Here is a 24,871-nt window from a genome sequence, read left to right on the forward strand (position 1 = left end):
GTTTCTCTCTCCTCGAGGTTGGAGGGAAAATTATTTATGGATATAAATTATAATCATTCACTAACCAGGGTTGTTTTTGTCTTTTCCACCTACGTCGCTATCTACTTTCTTCCTAACATTTTTTTCTCTCACATAAACTTTAAGTCAATCGACAAAAAAAAAATTAAGTCAATAATTATATACTCCCTCCGTCTTAATAGAGTTGTTTATTTTGTCTTTATCACACAGTTCAAAAATATATAATCATTGTTTATGAATTTTATAAAAATTTTCTTACTTTTTTTGTCATACCCTTATTTAATATAGAGTTCACTTACAATTTACTTTTAATTTACTCATTTATAAATTTTTAATAGGAGAAATATAGGAGAGTTGAGTATAAAAAATATTATTTTTAAAAAGTGGACAAAAATTTTGAGGTAACAAAAAAAAAAAATGGACAACTCTATTGAGACGGATAGAATAGTATTTCATACCAATTAAAAAGTAAAAACGCCCAATTATTATTTCACAAAAAAAACACCAAATTATAATTTCAAAAAAGAAACACCAAATTAAGGAGAATTTTATCGTTCTTATTACTATTTTAAAATAAATCACTCCCTCCTCTCTTTTATTTCAAACTTTTAAGAAATTTATTAATCAAAATATTTTTTTTATTTTTAATACAAATATTTTAACGTTACAAATATATTATAATATTTTTTTGATAATTTGTTGACTTATAACGACCACGCCCTCTTTAATTTATAATATTAAAGTTTAAAAATCTCTCTTTCTTCTGATGGTGTTCGAATTGTGTGTTTGTCTCCGTCTGGAAAAAAAATATGGCGACCACGCGCCGCTGCAAGTTTTAATATATTATTTTACTTAATAATCTGTAATATTAACTATTATGTATTTTGCTAATTTTAATATGTTTTTGTTTATTTAAATTGTTTTTAAGCTATTTATTTTAAACTTTTAAACTCATTTATACTGAAAGTGAGTTGACGGGACATGTTAAATTTTATTTTGTTAACTAAATTTGTTAGTGATCATAAAATTTAAAATTTATAAGATAAGCAATTCATTTTTCAATATATGTATTAGGTAGTATTTATTACAGATACTTACTTTTTTATTTAAAATAATATTGCAAACTTTTTCCCACTAAGATTAAACTTTATTACCCCTAAAAAAGATTAAACTTTATTATCTTTTTGAATTATGCAACATAATTTAAAATCATATATCTTAGAGATAATATACTTGTGTAATAGTATTTGTTGTATGTTTAGGTATTTATATCTAAATTTAGCTATCTTTAGAAGGTGTCATCATACTAGTAGTATTTTTTATTTTTTTTAGTAGCCCATCCAGTTTTTAGGATTTCGCCCTGATTAATCCTGATTCGACCTGCATCGCGCACCTGCCATGATGGATGAGTCTGCCAGTGGAAATTTTCTACATTCACAAGACTCGAACCTGAGACCTTATTTAAGTGATATCAAGCCGCTTATCATTTGGACCAACCCACATTGGTTACTAGCAGTATTTTTTAAATAATTTTTTTATAATACTTTTAAGTTTTTTGGGAATTTCAGATAAACTATGCTAATTTTTTTCTTTTATTAATCTAACATTTAATATTTTTTATTTAGACTGGATTTGTAAATAATGTATATATAATCAATTAAATATTAAAGTTTATATCATTTAAAGTTTATATTATTCAACGTTATATTATATGAACTATAACTTATTATATAGTATATTTATTACTAATATTTAACTTTTTGAATTTATGTACATTTTATATTTACCAAAAATGGGTTAAGGGAATTTCAAGAGACCGTCCGATGATTGTCATTTAATAGAAAAATCATATTTTAATAATGAACATATTCTTCTGAATAATTTGTAAGTAACTAAACTAAAACAATTATATAGTAGAATATTTTGATTGTATATCAGTGGGGCTTTTAGATGTGAGAAACGTGGGGTGGATTGAAAAAGTAAGAAAATAATTGAAGACGACATTGAAAGACTGCAAATGCAGCATTAGATGGAGCCATGACATGGGAAAATTCTCTTGTCTTTCTATTTCTATTTTTTAATATGACTATGCAATACCATCCCCAATAATGCAGGAAACAATAATTTGCTCCAAACTTTATTTTCTATTGTAGTCATTCATAAAATTTCTCTAATATTTGTACTGTGAAATACAAATACGCTGATATTTAAATTTAAAATATATTTTAAATATTCTCTCACATTAAAATGTTTTATTTAATATAAAATAAGATATATATTTATCAGGTAATGCACAATCAATAAATATATATTATTAAATCTAAATCGTATTGGTACCGAGGTGTAAAAGGCATGCATATTAAAAAAAAAAACAAATACCCTCTCATTCTATTTTAAAAGTTCAATTTTTATTTTGAGATGTTCAATTTTTTATTTTGAGATGTTCTATTTTAAAAATTTCACTTTTATATTTAATATAATATTATGTTATTATTTTTCTTTTTGATAATTATGGGGAGGGTTTTGTTCTTTACTCTTCTTTTCTAGTCATGTTAAAATAAATTCTATCAAAAAATTTATTACCATTAATAAAAATAAAGTAAAAATTTCATTTTAATAAATTATTTCTTAATTTGTTTGCAGAATGAAATCGAATTTTTAAAATAAACGGAAAGAGGAACATATAATTTACATTGTTCTATTATGTGTGGGTCGAAAAGGAACATAATGAGAGGCGCTAAAATAATGTGAATTGCAAAAATAAGTATTATTCAGTTCCCTTTAAAATGTGAATTGCAAAAATAAAAGATAAAATAAAGAGTACTCACATATCTCTATATGTTATGCATTCATTGTATTCTTTATTTGAAAATAGTGGTTATTTTGTTAATATTTATCCTTTTTTTTTGTTATTAAACTAAGGTAGCGTTTGATAAAACTGAAAATTAAGTGCTAAATTTTAAGTGCTGAAAATAATAATTGCTGACTTTTTTAAGTGCCGAATTACATAAGTCTGTTGATAACTGTAAGTCTGCAATTACTGAATATTATTGAAATTATTATATTTACATATTAAACCTTTAAAGATTAACTTTTTTTAAAAATAAATTACTAAATATAAATTATATATTATGTATTATTTAATTTTTTATAATATAAATAAATAATATATAAAAAAATATTATGAATAATACATATATCATAAATAAAAATATTAAATTTTAGTCACATATGTTGATAATTAGTCCTTAAATATTATAACAGTGCTCCCCTTTAACTTGAAAATTAGCCCATAAAATAAAATACTAATTTTAAAAATTTTGAAAAATCGTTTAAATCTGATAATCTTCAAATTTGAATCGGATGTTGATACCATCAGGTTTTCGCCTTTTAGGCGAGTGATAGGATTCTCTCATAAGGATGGATCTTATACGACTTGATTCCATTATAGTTATTTTGGAGTTCACTTTCCATCAATTACAAATAGAAATTCAAATAATATTAAAATGCGGAAATATTAAATAAATGACATATAGATTATAAAAAGAAAAATAAAGATAGAAAATAAATATTTTCAATGAAAAATATAGTACTTTGCAAAATATAATATACTCACTGTGATATAAAAAAAATTAATATATGTGAGATAAAATATTTTTATTTGTGAGTAATAATTGAAAATAATAAGAATATAAAGTTTATTCAATGATAAAACTAATATTTAATAACTTAATGTTTTCAGTTAAAAAAATAAGTCAAATTTTTTGACTTATTGTTTTAAGTGGTTTTTGGCTTATCTGAATAAATTAAATTGAACCTTTTTGAGTTGTCAAACCAACTTAAAACTATTAAGTGCTTAATTTATTAATTTAAGTGATAAGTTGGGTTATCAAAACTTAACTTAAAAAATTCAATTTATTATTTAAATTTATTTTTGACACATGTATATGTTTTTACGAGATTAAACGAGTTAATATATCCAATTTAATTTGTTGTATTTTTTTTTAATTCTCTACTTTATTTTTATAAAACTACAAAATAAAAATGAATGTATTTTTTTAAAAAATATTAAAATATTAATAAATATAAAAAAATTAAAAGAAAGTTATTTAATCATTAAATTTCATAATAATAATTTGTTTTTTATTTACACTTTTTAAAATATTAATTTAAGGACTCCAATGAACTTTCATTTTTTTTTTATAAATGATGATTATATTAGCTCAATTACAAGAAGTGAAAGGCAAAATAAAAAACACTAACCCAAAAAGAAAAAAGTTTAAAGATCTAAATACATCATTACCTCTATAGCTGAAACTAGTATTGTGACACTTATAATGAATCGCGCCATTGTAGAAGATGAACTCAGACACTCCGACCGTTGCCAGAGTGGTGGGAGAGGGAGTCTGTTGGCAAGGGTTCAGCGGAGGCAGTGGATTCTGGTGGGTTTAAATTCTTTAATTTAACTTTTTTTTTAAAATTTAAAATAATTATATATATAATTTGTATTAATTAAAACTGAATGTTTATGATACAATTATTATATATTCAAACTGAATGTTTATGATACAATCTCAGTTATAGTGCATCTACCCTAAATTCATAAATATTCAGTTTGAATATATAATATGATTGTTAATTGAGTTACTCTATGTGTTATTTTTTAAAATTTCAATCTCAGATAAGGAGGCTCCTCTTCGCCTCAGAAGAGAAGGAGCGGTAGCACCCCGGTGAGGAGCAGATGCTCCTCACAAAAACGAGGAGCGATCTGCTCCTCGATGCTGTTCTTGAGTTCAAGAACAGTAGAGGATCGTCTTGAATTCAAGAACATACCCATTTGTTCTTCTTGAAGAGCAGACGTTTTTCTAGTGAGGAGGAGGAGCTCCTCTCCGGAAATGAAAAAAATTGACTTTTTTAAAAAAAAGGTTCAAAAAGACCCTAATTTAATTAGTGTTTAATTGTGATTGATTAGTATTTGAATATACTTAATTAGAGTAAATTATGATAATTAGAAACTCACTCTAATTAAGGTGTCACGTCAGCATAGGGGTGTTTTTGAGCCGGTTTTGCCAAGTTCATGGTAAAAGTAATTCGATTTTGCTAATTTGGATGTTTTTTATACTTTGTGCCAAGTTGAGGGGGTAAAGTGATCCTTCGTTCCCAAACACTAAAAAAATGTCATAAATACACTATATATACATTATTGTTACACTATAAAAACATCATAAATACACTATATATATATGCTATTGTTACACTATAAAACACCATAATTATACTAAAAAAACGCAATAGATACACTATAATATACCATAGTTACACTCAAAACACGATAAAAAAAATAAAAAAAATACCATAAAAAAATCTATAAAAAAGAGAATAAATCAATAAAAACTGAAAAAAATTATTTGTGAAATTAGAAAGAAAGAAAAAATAAGATATTTTGTATAAAAAAAAGTTAAAAAAGAAAAGACGAAAACCGCTAGGTACAATTGTAAATAAAATGAGAAATAGTGTATCGTAGGAAATTACCATAATTTTCAATTAATGTAAGTTATTTATTTAATTTTTTTATTATAAGAATTATTCTTCTAAGATTATTTAATTTTCATACTATTAATTTTTTTGTTATTTTTAAAATTATTATTAAAATAAAAATAAACCTTTATTTAAATTCATAAATTTTATGAGTTTTTAATTTATAAAATACTTATTTTGTATTAAATTATTACATCTGAAAACACTTAATTCAAAACTAATTTACTTAGAGCTATTAATTAATAGTCAATCAATTGTATATATTTAAACTTATTAATTTTAAATCAGAATTTATAAAAAAGATACAATGCGACATTTATAGATAAAAATAAAAATGCAAAAAATGTATTATACTATATAATTAAAATTATTAGAATTATTAAAAATAATAATTTTTTATTTTATTTTATTAGTTCACAAATTATGAACTTTAGTTTGTTGGCATTATTTGCACTAATTTTTATTGATACAATTATTATATAAATTAATATTAATTTGGTTCGGGCAAATGTGCATACGACTAATAAAATTTAATTTTTGAAATATGAATCATCCAAACATATGAAACAACTATGATTTATCATGGATATTAAACTCTCTAGGTCATTGAGCTTACCCTAAGTTATAACATGGTCACTAGACTTCATTTTGTTATAAAACGATCACTGAACTTACCATTTTGTTATAACGGGAAGTTTCCATTACGAAACTCACCGTTTTTGATGAAATGGCTTACTGAATTTGTCCAACACAACACTTTCGTCCCCCGTCATCCATATCTCATTTGCCACGTTATTTTATGAGTTATTATAATCCATTTTTTACAACAATAATAATTTCAAAAGATAAATTATAACGGTAATATTGATGTCGTCATTTCACGAGGCAACTGTAATACCCCAAAATATTTTAAGATAATGACGTCGTGCCACGTGTCGGGATTTCTGATAAATTAAATTAAGGAGAATTTAATTTAATTATATCGGGAATTTAGAATAAATTTTAATAAGTTAGTTAGCGGGATTTAAGGATTTAACTTCAGAAATTAATATAAAATATATTATAAATCCCGTGACGGAAATTATTTTGCCAAAGTCCGCGAAATAATTTATAGTATTAGTGGTAAAAGTTTCGAGTCAATCGGAGACCGTTTAAATTTTGGACGCGGATAGGTTTTGGGCTAAATTGCAACATTTGAAAAGTTTCAAGGATCAAGTTGCAAATTGACCATTATATATATATAAGTTTCCTTCAGATGAAGGAATGATACAGAACGCATCATCAGACCCTTTTTCGTTCATCGCCGTTTCTCACCGTTTCCTTCGTACGATCTCCGTTTCTCGTCCGTTTTCGACGTTCTATAACTCGAATCGATCGTATTCCGAAGGGCAATCACGGTAAGCAAGTCGTTTCTCCGTTTATTTGAGTATATTTGATGGAAAAACGGTTTAAAACGATAGGTTACGGCGAAACCGAATCGCGATTACGTATTCGATTCGTTTTAAGCGTTTTTCTTGCGTTTCCGACTAGCTTGATTGATGTTTTGATGAATCTAATGGCTCGGGAATGTTTTAGCACGTCGGGAGGGCCTTTTTCAGCAGTCAGGGTCGTGCCCACGAAGGTGCACGACGTGCACAACATCAGTGCACGTCGTGCAGGGGCACGACGTGCACCAGTGAGGTGCACGACGTGCACCCAAGGTGCACGACGTGCACAAGGGGGGTGCACGACGTGCACCACCCCTCTTTTGAAGGGAATGACCCTAAAAACCTAATTTGATGATTCCCCATCCCGATATCGACTCCCGGACTCCGAAAATGCGAGATTCGGACGTAAAACGAGTAAATTATGACTAGTTGTTTGGGATAAGTTAGTTTATGGATATCAATTGGTTTCATTGAGAAAACCTATATTCTCTATTGAGAATTGAATTGAGAAGTAGTAAGAAATGAGAGAAGAATGATTCGTTTATCGGAAAAGATTACGTTTGAAGCACGACGGCTTATGTTTTATGTCTTGTCGTGTCTCGAGTCTAGAGTCAATCTTAGAATAGGATTCTGATGTGAGTCAAATGTTTTGAAATTGTTTTAGATCCAGCAAGGCAAGAAGGAGCTGGACCAGGAGCTCGGGAAGCTTGACGTTCTAAAGCCCCGACGTATTTTTGGATAAGCGTTTTCAGTGAGTTTATACGATTTGCTTTTAAAGTATTTAATTAAGCAATTATTTTATATTGCTTTATATTTGAATTGCATGATTTATATATTAAATCTTTAAGTGAGTTGCACATATGCTTGATTTGAAACCAGTATTGATCCGATGGAACGTGCTACCTATTGAGCGGCAATAGGACTGTGTGATCACCAGTTTTGATTTGATACAGCTGTGAATATGATTAAGTACATGAATTCTGAAGATAGATGTATGATTGTGATACGAGAGTGAACTCGGTTACAGTGTAACCTGAGCCCCGTATCTAGTGGGTTAAACCCACCACTGGGATTAAGAGAAGTGTCGCGACTGACGTGGTAGAGTGTGAATACTCCCGGGTCGGACTATTGGATAAGTCTTCCTCTGAATATATACGGTTAACATATTTGAGGATTAGGGTTTCAATCGGATCCTGTACTTGGCTGCATATGATTGATTACGATTTTATGTTTTATTTGAATACTTACTAGTAAATGTATGAACTCACTCAGTATATCCCAATATACTGACCCCTCACAGATTTCCTTTCAGGATAAAGACGCTTTGAAGCAACGGACTTCTATCCTACTTCCAGAAGTCTGTATTTTTGAGTATGTAAAGAAACAGTACTTTACTCTTAGAGCTGCAGTAGATAAGTGTTTTGTAAGTCAGCTTGTATGTATAGTTTTCTGTAAATATAACTTTAACGTTTTAAAGTTTTAAACGTTTTACGCTTGCTGCGTTATATATATTGTGACTGCCAGAGGATATGTGTACCTGGCATGTGTGCTTCTGCATGACACGTGTTTGCTTATGTCATGCATGACGTTTGTGTTTTGCGAAAAATTATTTTACGTTTTTAGGCTTGCTACGGGTTTCGGAGCAACCACTCCCATTCCCTAGCGCCGGTCTCGGCTCTGAAATTGGGTCGTGACAAAGTTGGTATCAGAGCATGGTCCAGTTACCATTGCTTATGTCAGAAGAGTGATTGATTTTCCTAGGATTCTACTGCAGCACATAGGATTCGAATCTTGTCTTTGTTACGTATTCATTTGATTTTCAAACTTTCAGCTTTCCCTCTAGGTTGTGAGTCTGTCTTACGTGTGTGTTCGCATGTGATGAGATGCGCGTTTTATACGGTATGCGTTTGCGATAATATGTGATTAAGTGGCTAAGTAACGCTGTTTGTCTTGGTCAGGATGTCTGACCAACGACAAGAAGTAGAGCGAGCTGCTGCTGCAGCACGAAATGTTATAGAAGGGGCGCATGACGTCCATCCAGAAGCTCAAGATGAGTCTTCTGTTCAGGGTGGACTTAACTTACCACCTGAAGCGGTTGGTGATGGCAGAGGCCAAGAGGCGCAGGCACCTGGAGTGCAAGCGCAAGCCCAGCAACCTAATGTTGTGGGTTTTGATCTGAATCAGTTTCTTACGGGAATTGCGGCTATGCAAGCTAATCAGGCTGAGGTGCAGAATATGCATCGTGAGCAGTTACTGCAACAACAGTTGCGTAATGTGGCTTTCACCGATCGAGATATCGTCTTGGCTTATATGCGTCTCAAGCCAACTAAGTTTGACAGTACAGGCGATGCTCTCGATTTTCTCGAAGAAGTAGAACGTAACGCTCGACGCCTGCAAGCTAATGAGAGGCAGACCATCATTATGGTGGAAATGTCATTGAAAGGACCTGCGATAGATTGGTTTCAGCAGCACATTCAGCCAACCATGGATACTATGACCTGGGCTGAATTTGCAAACCACTTTAGGGAATACTTTTTACCCTATGCGGTGACAGAGAGTTATCGTAGTCAGTGGTTGACCCTGAGTAGAGGCAATCGGTCTGTGCAAGAGTATGTGACGGAGTTTACCAGAGTGAGTAGGTTTGCATCAGACCTGACTACAGACCCAGTTAGAGTGAACTCAAGGTTTGTAGAGGGTCTAGGAGCTGAATTTGTGAGTCTGACGTCTGATATCGGAAGAACCCTAGTGCAATTGATTGATAGCGCTAGGCAAATGGAAGTTTCTCTGATCCGTTTTGGAAGAATTCCTGACCCTTCCAATGTTGCACCTGTGAGAGATAATACGTTTCGTAGCGTACAGAGTGCGCCTACTCAGTCATATGTTGGGAATTATTCTCGATATACACAACGTCAGCGAGAACGCAAAAGACCTCGACGCGGAACCCGAGTTAGTACCTCAGGCACCGGATTTAGTGCCAGATCGATGAGTGACATGGGAGGTGGAGTTCCTTTATGTTTGAACTGTAATAGGAGGCACTATGGCGCGTGTTACACTGCTAATGGAGCATGTTTTAACTGTGGTCAACGAGGTCACTTTGCTAAAGACTGTCCGAGGCAGATGCCCCAGGGTTCGATGACTACAGTAGTACAGCCTTCTTATCAGCAGCAGAGGACTGCACATCAGGCAGCGTCAGGATATGATCAGACAGGAAGTACCTTTACTGGCCAGAGAGGCCGTGGCTATGGAAATCGTGGAGGAAGAAATGGCGGAGGACGCGGTACTGGTCAGACTTCGCAGACTGGCGGAAGTCAGGCTAGGGTCTTTGCACTGAATCCTCAGGAGGCTCAGGCTTCCAATGCAGTGGTGCAAGGTACCTTTCCTATCGCTTCTCAAGACGCATTAATTTTATTTGATCCGGGCGCTACGCATTCGTTTGTTTCGCCTAGTTTTGCTAGTAAGTTAGGAGTGCAACCAGCGTACCTTAGGAATCCTTTGTTAGTAGCTACCCCAGTCGGAGAAAGTGTGGAAGTTAGTATCGTTTATCCGTCCTGTCCTGTGAAAGTTCAAGGACGAGATTTGTTAGTTGACTTGATTTTACTCGAAGTATTAGCTTTTGACGTCATATTAGGAATGGATTGGCTAGCTCAGCACTATGCCAATGTGGATTGCCGGAAGAAGACGGTAACGTTTAACACGCCTGGAATTGAAGCGGTTTCAATTCAAGGTGATAAGATGGAATCTTCTGCGAGTATTATCTCAGCTATTAAAGCTTGTAGTATGTTGAAGAAGGGATGTCAAGGATTCTTAGCAGTAGTACGAGACGTGGAGAAGAAAAGTGTAAACTTAAGCGACGTACCAGTTGTATCGGAATATCCAGACGTTTTTCCAGAGGAATTACCTGGATTACCCCCAGATCGCGAGATTGAATTTTGTATCGAATTGGCTCCTGGCACAAAGCCGATATCGATACCTCCTTATCGTATGGCGCCAGCAGAGCTTAAAGAACTTAAGGATCAGCTAGAAGAATTGTTTGATCGTGGTTTCATCAGACCGAGTGTATCCCCATGGGGTGCACCAGTGCTATTTGTGAAAAAGAAGGATGGATCGCTTCGATTATGTATCGATTATCGACAGCTGAATAAGGTGACGATCAAGAATAAGTATCCGTTACCTAGAATCGACGATTTATTCGACCAGTTGCAAGGAGCGAAGTATTTCTCCAAGATTGATCTGAGATCAGGTTATCATCAACTGAAGATTCGCGATGATGATGTTCAGAAGACTGCTTTTCGAACTCGATACGGTCATTACGAATTTCTCGTTATGTCATTCGGATTGACGAACGCCCCAGCAGCCTTCATGGATTTGATGAATAGAATATTCAAACCGTACTTGGATCAGTTCGTGATCGTGTTTATCGACGATATTTTGATCTATTCACGTTCAGAAGAAGAGCATGCACAACATTTGCGGATAGTACTACAGACGCTAAAAGAGCATCAACTTTACGCCAAATTCTCTAAATGTGAATTTTGGCTAACGGAAGTGGCTTTCTTAGGTCACGTGGTTTCACAAAGCGGCATTAAGGTTGATCCAAAGAAGATTGAAGCTGTGATAGAATGGAAGCGGCCTGAATCAGTTACGGAAGTTAGAAGTTTCCTTGGTTTGGCAGGATATTATAGACGATTTGTACAGGACTTTTCGAAGATCGCTGTACATTTGACGAAGCTAACTCAGAAAAACGCAAAGTTCAGCTGGACGGATCAGTGTGAGCTTAGTTTTCTGAAACTGAAAGAGTGTCTGACGACAGCACCAGTCTTAGCGCTACCAGAAGGAACGGAAGGATTCACAGTTTACTGTGATGCCTCAAGAGTTGGACTGGGATGCGTCCTTATGCAACACGGTAGAGTGATTGCATACGCTTCGCGACAGCTTAAGAAGCACGAAACGAACTACCCGACGCATGATCTGGAGCTAGCAGCGGTGATTTTCGCGCTAAAGATCTGGAGACATTATTTATACGGCGCCACGTGCGAGATCTTTACAGATCATAAAAGCTTGAAGTACATTTTTGACCAACGAGAGTTAAACCTCAGACAGCGGAGATGGATGGAGCTACTAAAAGATTACGACTGCACGATACAATACCATCCGGGCAAGGCCAACGTAGTGGCAGATGCCTTAAGCAGGAAGTCGGCAGGAAGTCTCGCGCACGTTACAACGACATGGCGGAGACCATTAATCAACGAGATTCATACGATGTTTAGCCAAGGAGTGGAGTTCGAGATTTCATCTCTCGGAAACCTAATGGCTTAACTAACGATACGATCGACGTTGATAGATCAGATCAAAGAGTTGCAAGCAGACGACCCTCAATTAAAGCATCTAATTGAGGAAGTTCAACAAGGAAAGAGTCAAGATTTCAGTATCGTTAACGGAATGCTGAAATACGGCAGTCGAATGTGCGTTCCAGACGTGGAAGACTTAAGACAGAAGATCATAGAAGAGACTCATGGAACGATGTATAGCGTTCATCCTGGTTCCACGAAGATGTATCACGACATTAAGACAACGTACTGGTGGAGCGGAATGAAGAAAGATATCGCAGAGTTCGTGGCGAAATGCCCGACTTGTCAACAAGTCAAGTTAGAGCATCAGCGACCATACGGTTTTCTTCAGCCCTTACCCATTCCAGAGTGGAAGTGGGAGCAAATTACGATGGATTTCGTAATCGGATTACCCAAGACGCAGAAAGGGTTCGACTCTATTTGGGTAATTGTGGATCGTTTGACGAAGTCAGCACACTTCATACCTATCAAGACGACTTATTCTGCAGCAAAGTTAGCAGAGATCTACATCGATAAGATCGTGAGCCTACACGGAGTTCCCGTGTCAATCGTTTCAGATAGAGGTTCCGTATTTACCTCTCATTTCTGGAAAAGCTTACAAGACGCGTTAGGAACGCGATTAAATTTCAGCACTGCGTTTCACCCTCAGACGGATGGACAGTCTGAGCGAACGATTCAAACGCTAGAAGATATGCTTCGACCTTGCGTATTAGACTTCGGAGGTAGCTGGGATACGTACCTACCTCTAGTCGAATTTGCCTACAACAACAGTTATCATTCAAGCATTGAGATGGCTCCTTACGAAGCATTATACGGTCGCAAATGTCGTTCCCCTATCTGTTGGGACGAAGTCGGTGAACGAAAGCTCACTGGAGCAGAGATCATCCTGATTACGTCAGAAAAAGTACCATTGATAAAGCAGCGTTTGACTACTGCTTCCAGTCGACAGAAGAGTTACGCGGACCCCAAGAGGAAGGATATCGAATTTCAGATCGGAGACTACGTGTTTCTCAAAGTATCACCGATGAAGGGAGTTATTCGTTTCGGAAAGAAGGGAAAATTGGCTCCGAGATACGTCGGACCATACCAGATAGTGGAGCGCATAGGCTCTGTTGCTTATAAGCTAGACTTGCCACCGGAGATGTCGCAAGTTCATCCTGTCTTCCATATTTCCATGCTTCGGAAATATGTACCAGACCCTTCTCGAATAATTCAACCACAAGTGGTGGACGTGAGCGAAGAACTAACTTACGAAGAACGACCAGTGCAGATTGTCGACATGCAAATATGACAATTACGAACAAAGAGGATTCCAATGGTGAAAGTTCTTTGGAGAAGTCAATCCGTAGAAGAGTGCACGTGGGAGACAGAAGAGGATATGAGGCAGAAGTACCCATATCTTTTCACTCAAGGTACGTGGCTAAATTTTAAATTCGAGGACGAATTTATTTTAAGGGGGGGTGAATGTAATACCCCAAAATATTTTAAGATAATGACGTCGTGCCACGTGTCGGGATTTCTGATAAATTAAATTAAGGAGAATTTAATTTAATTATATCGGGAATTTAGAATAAATTTTAATAAGTTAGTTAGCGGGATTTAAGGATTTAACTTCAGAAATTAATATAAAATATATTATAAATCCCGTGACGGAAATTATTTTGCCAAAGTCCGCGAAATAATTTATAGTATTAGTGGTAAAAGTTTCGAGTCAATCGGAGACCGTTTAAATTTTGGACGCGGATAGGTTTTGGGCTAAATTGCAACATTTGAAAAGTTTCAAGGATCAAGTTGCAAATTGACCATTATATATATATAAGTTTCCTTCAGATGAAGGAATGATACAGAACGCATCATCAGACCCTTTTTCGTTCATCGCCGTTTCTCACCGTTTCCTTCGTACGATCTCCGTTTCTCGTCCGTTTTCGACGTTCTATAACTCGAATCGATCGTATTCCGAAGGGCAATCACGGTAAGCAAGTCGTTTCTCCGTTTATTTGAGTATATTTGATGGAAAAACGGTTTAAAACGATAGGTTACGGCGAAACCGAATCGCGATTACGTATTCGATTCGTTTTAAGCGTTTTTCTTGCGTTTCCGACTAGCTTGATTGATGTTTTGATGAATCTAATGGCTCGGGAATGTTTTAGCACGTCGGGAGGGCCTTTTTCAGCAGTCAGGGTCGTGCCCACGAAGGTGCACGACGTGCACAACATCAGTGCACGTCGTGCAGGGGCACGACGTGCACCAGTGAGGTGCACGACGTGCACCCAAGGTGCACGACGTGCACAAGGGGGGTGCACGACGTGCACCACCCCTCTTTTGAAGGGAATGACCCTAAAAACCTAATTTGATGATTCCCCATCCCGATATCGACTCCCGGACTCCGAAAATGCGAGATTCGGACGTAAAACGAGTAAATTATGACTAGTTGTTTGGGATAAGTTAGTTTATGGATATCAATTGGTTTCATTGAGAAAACCTATATTCTCTATTGAGAATTGAATTGAGAAGTAGTAAGAAATGAGAGAAGAATGATTCGTTTATCGGAAAAGATTACGTTTGAAGCACGACGGCTTATGTTTTATGTCTTGTCGTGTCTCGAGTCTAGAGTCAATCTTAGAATAGGATTCTGATGTGAGTCAAATGTTTTGAAATTGTTTTAGATCCAGCAAGGCAAGAAGGAGCTGGACCAGGAGCTCGGGAAGCTTGACGTTCTAAAGCCCCGACGTATTTTTGGATAAGCGTTTTCAGTGAGTTTATACGATTTGCTTTTAAAGTATTTAATTAAGCAATTATTTTATATTGCTTTATATTTGAATTGCATGATTTATATATTAAATCTTTAAGTGAGTTGCACATATGCTTGATTTGAAACCAGTATTGATCCGATGGAACGTGCTACCTATTGAGCGGCAATAGGACTGTGTGATCACCAGTTTTGATTTGATACAGCTGTGAATATGATTAAGTACATGAATTCTGAAGATAGATGTATGATTGTGATACGAGAGTGAACTCGGTTACAGTGTAACCTGAGCCCCGTATCTAGTGGGTTAAACCCACCACTGGGATTAAGAGAAGTGTCGCGACTGACGTGGTAGAGTGTGAATACTCCCGGGTCGGACTATTGGATAAGTCTTCCTCTGAATATATACGGTTAACATATTTGAGGATTAGGGTTTCAATCGGATCCTGTACTTGGCTGCATATGATTGATTACGATTTTATGTTTTATTTGAATACTTACTAGTAAATGTATGAACTCACTCAGTATATCCCAATATACTGACCCCTCACAGATTTCCTTTCAGGATAAAGACGCTTTGAAGCAACGGACTTCTATCCTACTTCCAGAAGTCTGTATTTTTGAGTATGTAAAGAAACAGTACTTTACTCTTAGAGCTGCAGTAGATAAGTGTTTTGTAAGTCAGCTTGTATGTATAGTTTTCTGTAAATATAACTTTAACGTTTTAAAGTTTTAAACGTTTTACGCTTGCTGCGTTATATATATTGTGACTGCCAGAGGATATGTGTACCTGGCATGTGTGCTTCTGCATGACACGTGTTTGCTTATGTCATGCATGACGTTTGTGTTTTGCGAAAAATTATTTTACGTTTTTAGGCTTGCTACGGGTTTCGGAGCAACCACTCCCATTCCCTAGCGCCGGTCTCGGCTCTGAAATTGGGTCGTGACAGCAACCTCCATTTCTGCACTTCATCTTTTCAAATTTATTATCATAAAATAGAACCCTAACTTTTTATATTGTACGCTAATTTCTTCCATTCTACCCTAATTTCTTCAAATGCTTCATTCTGATTAAAGAAACTCTAGTTTCTTCAATCTGATTAACACAAAAGAACCCTAATTTGTGCACTTCGTTTTTTGACCAAAAATATCTAATTTCATATTTCTCACTTCATATCATTTTTTTAGTATTTCTCAATTCATATTACAAAAGAACCCTAACTCCAATCAAATGGGTCGTCTGAAATTCATTTCAAACTGCCATTGCAGTCAACTAGTAATGCTAAAAACCACTTGGACTGAAACGAACCTAGGATGGCGGTTCTTTGGACACCATGGTTACCATGTAATAAAGTTTGGTAATGAAATATGCTAGGTTAACTATAGTGTGTTGAAACTGAAATTTGAATTTTTATCTTATATAGTTTAGAGGTGGGTGTGGTTACTTCGATTTACATATTCCTAATAGGAAAAAATCTGTCATACTTGGGTTGCTGAAAAAGCTGGATAAAAAAAGAAACGGAAATGAAGAGCAAGATGTCAAAATGGACTCGTGTGAAGTTTTTTGTGGCTATAGTTTTAGTGTTTTATCTAGGAACCTTAACTTGGCCAACGGGGTCTCCGGTGGCGGTTCATCACTTCTGCAATTTGCGACGAGAAGAGGATAGTTTAGGGTTTAAAAAGGGAAATAGACAAAAAGGATGAGAAAAAAAATATTAGGGTTTAGAACATAATGTACGTTCTGAACCATCAAAGAAATGAAAGTGTTTACAGACAATTTAAGGTTCATATGAGGAAAGGGAGACAAAACGATTGTGAAGACTTCAAAGAATAATTTTTTTGCCGTTTTGTTTTAATTAATTAGTGAAATACACAAATGTTGATGTGGCCATTTAATTGTGCTGACATGGAGGGGAGAGAGTGGCTCGCCAATTCCGGCATGTCAAGTAAGCACAAAACATTATGTTTTGTATAAAAAACGGTGAGTTTTGTAATAGTGATTTTCCACTGTAATCCAATGACCATTTTGTAATAAAATAAATTTAATGATTATTTTATAATTTAAGATAAGTTTAGTGATATATACATAAAGCAGGACGTTTTTTCCCTATGATTGACAAGTGGCAACATGTAATTGGTTCGCATCCTTTTCTTCTTTTTAATATTTTTTCTTTCTTTTTAATTCTTTCATTTAATATTATGTAAATGACAATTACTCACATTAAATACTAATTCATCTAATTTGACAATATATTTAATTATTTTATATATTTATTTTAATTGGCATAAATTTTACAAAATTGGCAATATATAATTACATATCTCTAATTAATGGTAATTCTTATATTATTATTTTAATTATATAATTTCAATAATAATTTCGTTTATATAAATGCTAATATTCTTTTCATTATGTTCTTCATAAACTTTATTTTTATATACCATATTTGTGTTCTTTTAATTTTGGTTCATTTTTTTTAAAAAATAATTAATTAAAAGTAATGTTGAAATAAATCACGGGTTTAAATTTTATTTATACCTAACATCTTATAATTTTATTTATACCTAACAACCTTCTTATAACATGCAAATAAATTATAAATAAAATTTCGTGTTAAAATAGAAAAATTAATTTATAGTTTATATATCATTAAATATGTAATAATCTAAAAACATTATAATCTTATTCAAATATAGGTCTAACCATGTATTTATTATGCATGGATGAAATATTACTTTGCAAAGGAAAAGAGGAAAAATAGAAAATAAAAGCCGTCTATCATCTAAATGCAAAAAGATAAATGCAAAATGGCAGACTTTACTTACTAATCTTGCAAAAAATTTATTTGATAACATTAATTATGTTTATTTCCAATTAACTAGATGAGGTAAAATGGCAGAATTTTTATATACTTTGACAAAAAATACTAAATAAAGGTGATAACAAAAATAATGAATAAGGTAAAATTTTCATAATAAATAAGGTAACAATCTAATATATCATTTTTTTAATTTTTATTTTTAATTATTTTATTATTTGGAGTTATAAATAATCATTTGAATTCCACATTTAACACAAAATTTCCTTATTTCCGGCTACATAACTCATAAGTATAATTTCACATTTAACACCTAATAAAGAAAAACAAAAAGGCAAAAACGTTACAATTTTTTTTTTGAATAAAATAAATAAAACAACAAAAAAAAAAAAATAAGATAACAACAACAAAAGTTATTCTAAAAAAAAAACAAAAGTTATTGCAATTAATTGATGTTATATTGCAATCATCTCACCAGTGTCAAAAATCTTTTAACTTACCTAAAATCATCACTATAAATACCCATATATTTTTACTTAACAATACTAAACACTACACAAAATCTACTAATTTTTTATGTAAGTTTTCTATTATTTCCTTCTTCATCATAAAAAAAGTTCTTATATTTATTTTATTTTATGTGTTTCTCTATTCAACAATTGTGATGGATTTAAGAGTAACAAGGTATAGTTTATTCTTTATTTCAGTGAATTTTTACGAATTATCATTAGTAAGTTTCTTTAAATATTCTAATGGTGATTTTTTTTCTTAATGACTATCATTTTTATTTTAGTAAATCTCTGCGGATCTATATAATTTTGAGTATTATTAATGTATATTGTGTTTGATTGTAGGTGATGAAAAATGAAATTGCACTCGACAATATGACATGGATAAATAAATATTATTATTTCTAATAATCATAAAAAAGGTAGGGTAAAATTGTGTCTCGAAAAGAAAAACTAATAAAATTGTGTTCTAAAAAAAATAAGATTAATAAGAATAATCTAATGAAATATTGTCACTTAATCTTTCAATTTTAGCTTCAAATATGTACTTAAATATCAATATGCTTCTTTATTTAAGCTACGAGTACGAGAAGAAGTATTTTGCGTAAAAATTCGATAAGAAATGTTTCTATAAATTCATTATTTGATAATGAGTTGACATATTTTCATAAAATCTCATGTTTCTTATAATTTTTCTTTTTTTTTATATGTAATTATTTCTTCCTGTTCTATTAATTATATAATATTGTTCATAAATTTATAATCTCTGATTATTAGTTGCCGCCCCCTAACATCAAAATTAAGTATTATATTCTTCATGATATATGTTTTTCTATATATTTATATTATTAAATTAATATTAGAATTTTCAATTTAATAGTTAATTTACATAATAAATTGTTGGATATAATAAATATGTTCAGTTTAATTGATGGAGTGAAATTTTTATATTTTCATATGCTATAATTGATTAAATATAATGATAAAGTTAAATAGAGAAACCAATTTTTGTGAATAAAATGACACAACATAAACAGTATATGCACACTTTCAAAAACAACTATAGCTTTGTAAATATCTAAAATTATAGATTGACAGTCAAATAAAAATATTAGAATAAAAAATTACTCATTATCCCATTTGCTTCAATCATTTTTTCATCAAGTTACTTGGTCACTTGTACATTTATGATGTTATCAAAATGACATATAAACATTTATTAGAAGTCAAATAAACGTATAGTATCTATTAGATCATAAATAAATAAAAACTATCCAATTAATTATAAAATAGAAAAAAACAATATTTTAATTTTTTTTCCACTTCTTTTTTAAAATTAATGACTATATAAAAGTAAATAACAAATCCTTTTGACTAAAATTTCAGAGTTAAGATAAATATGGTAGTTTTTGGTTAAACTAAAAATTACTGATATAGAAGCCAACTTCTTTAATTAAGAAATCTTTTTATATAGTATCTTTTAAAAATTATTTAACAAATGCTAAGACATATTTTAAAAAAAATATGCTTCATAATTATTTATTAAAATTAAAATATGAAATACCTATTGATTCATAAATAAAAAAATATCCAAATAAAAAATACAAAATTCTACTCAATAATATTTTTTTATAAGTTAACAAAAAACAAAAAATTAATAAATGTCGTGCAACGCACGGGTTAAAGCTAGTTTAAAATAAAGATTGGACAACCGTAAGACAATAGAACACATCAAGCAAGTTAATTTAAGAAACCATATACGTGCAATTCATGGCAACATAAAACAGCTTTAAAAGCAACAGAATTAATTAAATAAATTAATCAAGTCGTCTCTCCCCGCAGACAACAAATACAACATTACACTTATACAATAAAAAGGAAAAACACATGTGGAATCCTAATGACAAAATAATAATTGAAATTTTATATTCTCACATTTTGTTGAATTGAATCCCTCCACTAGAATTCATATACAACAAATTTTGACATTTTTAGTTTTATAAATATTAGGTCTTTAATTGACGGTATCAAGCTAGATCGTAAAAAAAACCTTGATTGAGGAATTTACTTTCAATAAAAATAAAAATATAGAGAACTAATTTAAAAATTTATATAGAAAATGAATAAAAAATTTATTCTAGTCACACTAACAACACATAAACTACACACACTTCATTTCTATCACCAAGAGACTCTATTTAATTAAAATTATAGGGATTTAATGCTGACATATAAAAGTGGAGGTATCTAACTCAAAAACGTGCGATAGTGCAGGGATCGAAATATGTATTTTGCCAATCGCAATCATATAGTTCATCATCATCGCCTGTTACCAAACAGTTCTTAGGATCCCTAAAACTCCCAATTATATTACCATGGACCGAATTTTTTAAATTTTCAGGGTTTTTTCCTTTCTATTTCTCCGTTTCTGTTTCATTAGGTAAAAAGAAAATCCTAAAAAGGATTCAAATTCGTGAAATTTGAAATTCTAAGTCCATGGAAATCCAAGAAGTATCGAGCACCTCAAATCTAGCAGTTGGTTTAGGTGTAGATGATGATGACGACGATGAGAGGAGCAGCATCAATAAAGATCGAGTTCGCGTCAAAAGAAAAACGTTGAAAACAGTTCTTGAGCAGTGCCAAAGAGCTCTGGAATTGCTTAGTAACTCCGATGTTGATCTTCTTAGTGACGATGATGATGACGACAACGACGACGGCGATAAGCTAGAAGACTCCAGTTCAGAGAGTTCTTCTTCTGCGCCTCCTGTAGATAAAGAAGCTTATGAGGTATATAGCTTAGAATTCATTTTTTTTGTTAGATTTAATTTTTATGTGCTATAGAACCGTAATTATGTAGTACAATTCAATAGGAAAGTGCTTATTATTGAAGGAATAATTATACAACGAAACAGTTGTGCCATGAGGCGTTTGCCATGTTGGAATGTATAATGATAAAAAAATAAGTAATAATTAAAGATTTCCCATCGCAAATGCTAGTCGGCTTGCTGTAAAAATGATGTAAAAATGATGTGGCACAACCCTTATATGAGATAAACACTCGATAAAAGGTGCACTTTTTATGTAACAGTTTTAAGCTTTTGTGGATGCTTTTATTCTGATTCAATACTAAGCATGAGTTTCTTTATCTCTAATACATTAATAGTTCTCATGTTATTGCAGTTATGTAACCTTCTCAGATCGAGAGTTGAATGTGCTGATTTCCTAGAAAAGCTAGAGTTTGCTCAAGTGTCTGTTCCACAAAATATAGCTGGTATGCATCTAAAAGATGGTATCACAACTATCATGTTTGGCTTAAGTCTTAAATTTGTTAAAATCTTCAAGTTCAACTTTGAAGAGTTTATAGTAGTTATTCTTTTAACAGAGTTGTTCTATATTGCAGAAGATGGTAATTCTTGGGACGTGGTCAGTGCAAATGATCTATGGGAAAATGAAAATTCTGGTTCAGATGGTCAAGATGAGTATATTTTTGTTCGGCAAGAAGACATAGTAGAGGGTATTGCATGCTTCACAGCTGCTTATTTATATTCCATTGAACAGACTAAGGTATGAATTATTTTTTCTCACTCCTACATTTTTATCACCTGTCAAAGTAATTGAAACTGCTAGTATTGCAATAGACTTTGGTTTTTACTTTCATTGTTTTGTTTGCCTGCATCAGTTGTACCTTTAAAACAGATGTCGGGCAAAATTTATTTTAGGGGATCTTATGTTTAGAAATATTTTCTAATAATAGTTTGATATATGTGAGTAGGCGTGGAAAGATAATGTAATTTAGATAGGTTTACAAACACACTTAGAGAAATATGCACATATGAGGACATGTCATTTTGGAGCAATCTTACAGTGGAATTGATAGAAAGTGTTTGGACAGTATCATAATTAGAGTGAATTATTGATCCTGGTTTGACAACTGTTCTGTTTATTGATTGTATGGTGCATAATGTTAAACATGTAAATACTGTTCTGTTCTTTGTATCAACACTAAGGATGAACTACTGGTCCGCTGTTTTTACCTGTATATATGGCTGCTATTAAAGCTTACCATCTCAGATCTTCAATCTGAGCGTATCCTTGATGTTTGGTGTTATAAGGGCCGTATCTATCTTTGCCCTGTTAAAGCATTTTCTTATTTGTTTGTCTGCCTGTTTTTAGATTGGCAACCATTTCGTAAGTTGGAATTTAAATTACAACTTAGTTTTTTCTGTCTTTATTAGGACACATTATAAGCTATATCATTTGGGCACTTGTGATATTTTAAGTCAGAATTAGTACTTTGTATCGTTATACTTGCGCATTGAAGCCAATAACGATATTTATGCAAAGCATCTAATACTGCTGCTTGGCGAATTGTCTCTTTGCAGGACTTGACCCCTAATCAACTTCAGAAAGGTCTGTTGAAACGATTTTTTTAAATTATTCGTCCCTTCTTATGTTCTATGTTATTTTATGCATCAATAATAGAAACAATATCTGTATTGGCCAATTTGGGTGAAAGTTCTGAATCATCTTCTAAATTTTCTTAAGCTCTCGGCAAGACATTCTCAGTTAAAAAGAAGAAAGGGAAACTTCGGAAGGCATGGGATGGAAGCAAAGTCGTCTATAATGTAGCTTCCTGGGGAGCAACTGCCATCGGGTAAGCAAAGTTTTTTTTTTTTTTTTGCATTTGATCGGATAGAGTGGTGCTCTTTTCCGTACTCTGCTAACATGATTATCCTGTCAGTTGTGTGCATAACTATCCTGTTATCCAACACACTTCTTAGTAAAACCTAAACACGATGATTCACTTGCTCTTATTAAAAACGATTCGATTCGATTCGATTTTATTTACGGACTTCTATTTGCGCTTTTTAACCTGACAGGATATACCAAAACCCAGTTATTGTTAGAGCAGCTTCAAAAGCATTCTGGACTTCTTGCCATGTTATATCGAAGCTCCTCTGATCCTCAAGTTATGACTTGGGAAGTGCTATGTTGTAACTGTGCTTTGATTATCCAACTTGATTTGATCTTGTAAATATTTTTTAAGGACTTCCAAGTAATTCAAATTCATTGGTAAATTCTCATTGTAAGCTTTATTTGCTCTCACCGTACGCGTAGCAAATGTATATTTGGAATTCAGCTGCGGACAGTTGTGTAGCCTCCTTATTCATAATGTTCAGACTTGAAACATGTCCATTAGGCTGTTGTCTTTTACTTGGGAAGTTGTTGAACTTAATTTCATTTATTTGAGAGATACAAAGATACGTTTTCCATGGGAGGTTTAATCTATATTCTTTACTAATAAATAAAGATTATAAATTAAGTTAATTTAATGGAATAATTAGTATTATCCCCTATGTTATAATTACTAATTAAAAAAATGATTATTTGTTCCCAACTCTTAAGTTCATTAACTATTTCCCCTTCCATCAAATGATGATGTCCTTAAAAGGTTTAATAATTAATATAAAGTTTAGTTTAGTCCCTCAACTTTAAGTATAAGTTAGTTTAAAATTACAAAAAAAATTAGTTTAAAATTACAAAAAAAATTACATGATAATTATAATTTTCAATAATTTAAATAAATAAAAAAGTATTTACATTAGTATAATATCTCTAAAAATAATTAGTTTTATATGTTATTAAGTATTAAATATATAAAAAAATTAACAATAATAAAAAGTCAATAATTTATATTAATCATCCATTTAGTGGTTAAATGTCTAACTTGGATGAGACAAAATGTTTGTGTAAAATAATAATATAGTTACATCTCTTTTTCTTAATCAAATATCAAAACTTTTGTCCTATTTCGTATGTTTATATTAATTTTCAGTTTTTTTAGAAATTTATGATCGAATATTTGAAAAAATATAAAATTACAATTATTGAAAGAAAAACTTTTACATTCGCTACATAAATTTAAAAAATAACTCAGAAAAGTTAAAATTATGATTCTTACTCTAAAAAATTCTATTAAAATGACATTTTGATTCATCATTAATTAAAAATTTAAAACGAAAAGAAAGTTGGAAAAAAAAATCAATACTAATTGGTATTTAATCATACAATGTAATAAAAAATCAACACAAAAATTATGCTTAAGTTTTGAAACTATATACATATTTCAACATAAAAAATTAATAAATTTTTGATTGAATTTTTTTACTGTGGAATTTTTATAATTTTTATATTCAATAACATACACGGTTAATTATTTAGAGATGTTATACTAATTTTAATAATTTTTTATTTAAATTATTTAAAAATATTATTATTGTATAGTATAATTCTTTTAAAAACAATTAAACTAATTTATATTAAAAACAATTGGGAAACTAAATTAAATTTTATTTTTAATAATTAAAAACTTTAATGATATCATCATCTAAAGGTGGAGGAAAACAGTTGAATAACTTGAAATTAGGATACCAATGAGTTATATCTCAAATGTTACTAAATT

At 32.0% G+C, this 24,871-nt stretch overlaps 1 protein-coding gene across 1 annotated transcript; it reads left to right on the forward strand.

Moving 5' to 3' along the window:
• Positions 1-20,738: 20,738 nt before the first annotated feature.
• On the forward strand, positions 20,739-23,604 carry LOC126665961 (uncharacterized). Its single transcript, XM_050358907.2, has 6 exons — positions 20,739-21,195; positions 21,589-21,679; positions 21,809-21,972; positions 22,791-22,818; positions 22,954-23,062; positions 23,289-23,604. Exons 1-6 carry the CDS (start codon positions 20,905-20,907, stop codon positions 23,368-23,370), a joined length of 765 nt encoding a protein of 254 aa, XP_050214864.1. The 5' UTR covers positions 20,739-20,904; the 3' UTR covers positions 23,371-23,604.
• The last annotated feature ends 1,267 nt before the right edge of the window (positions 23,605-24,871 follow it).

Source organism: Mercurialis annua, linkage group LG1-X, assembly GCF_937616625.2.
Source record: "Mercurialis annua linkage group LG1-X, ddMerAnnu1.2, whole genome shotgun sequence".
NCBI lineage: Eukaryota > Viridiplantae > Streptophyta > Magnoliopsida > Malpighiales > Euphorbiaceae > Mercurialis > Mercurialis annua.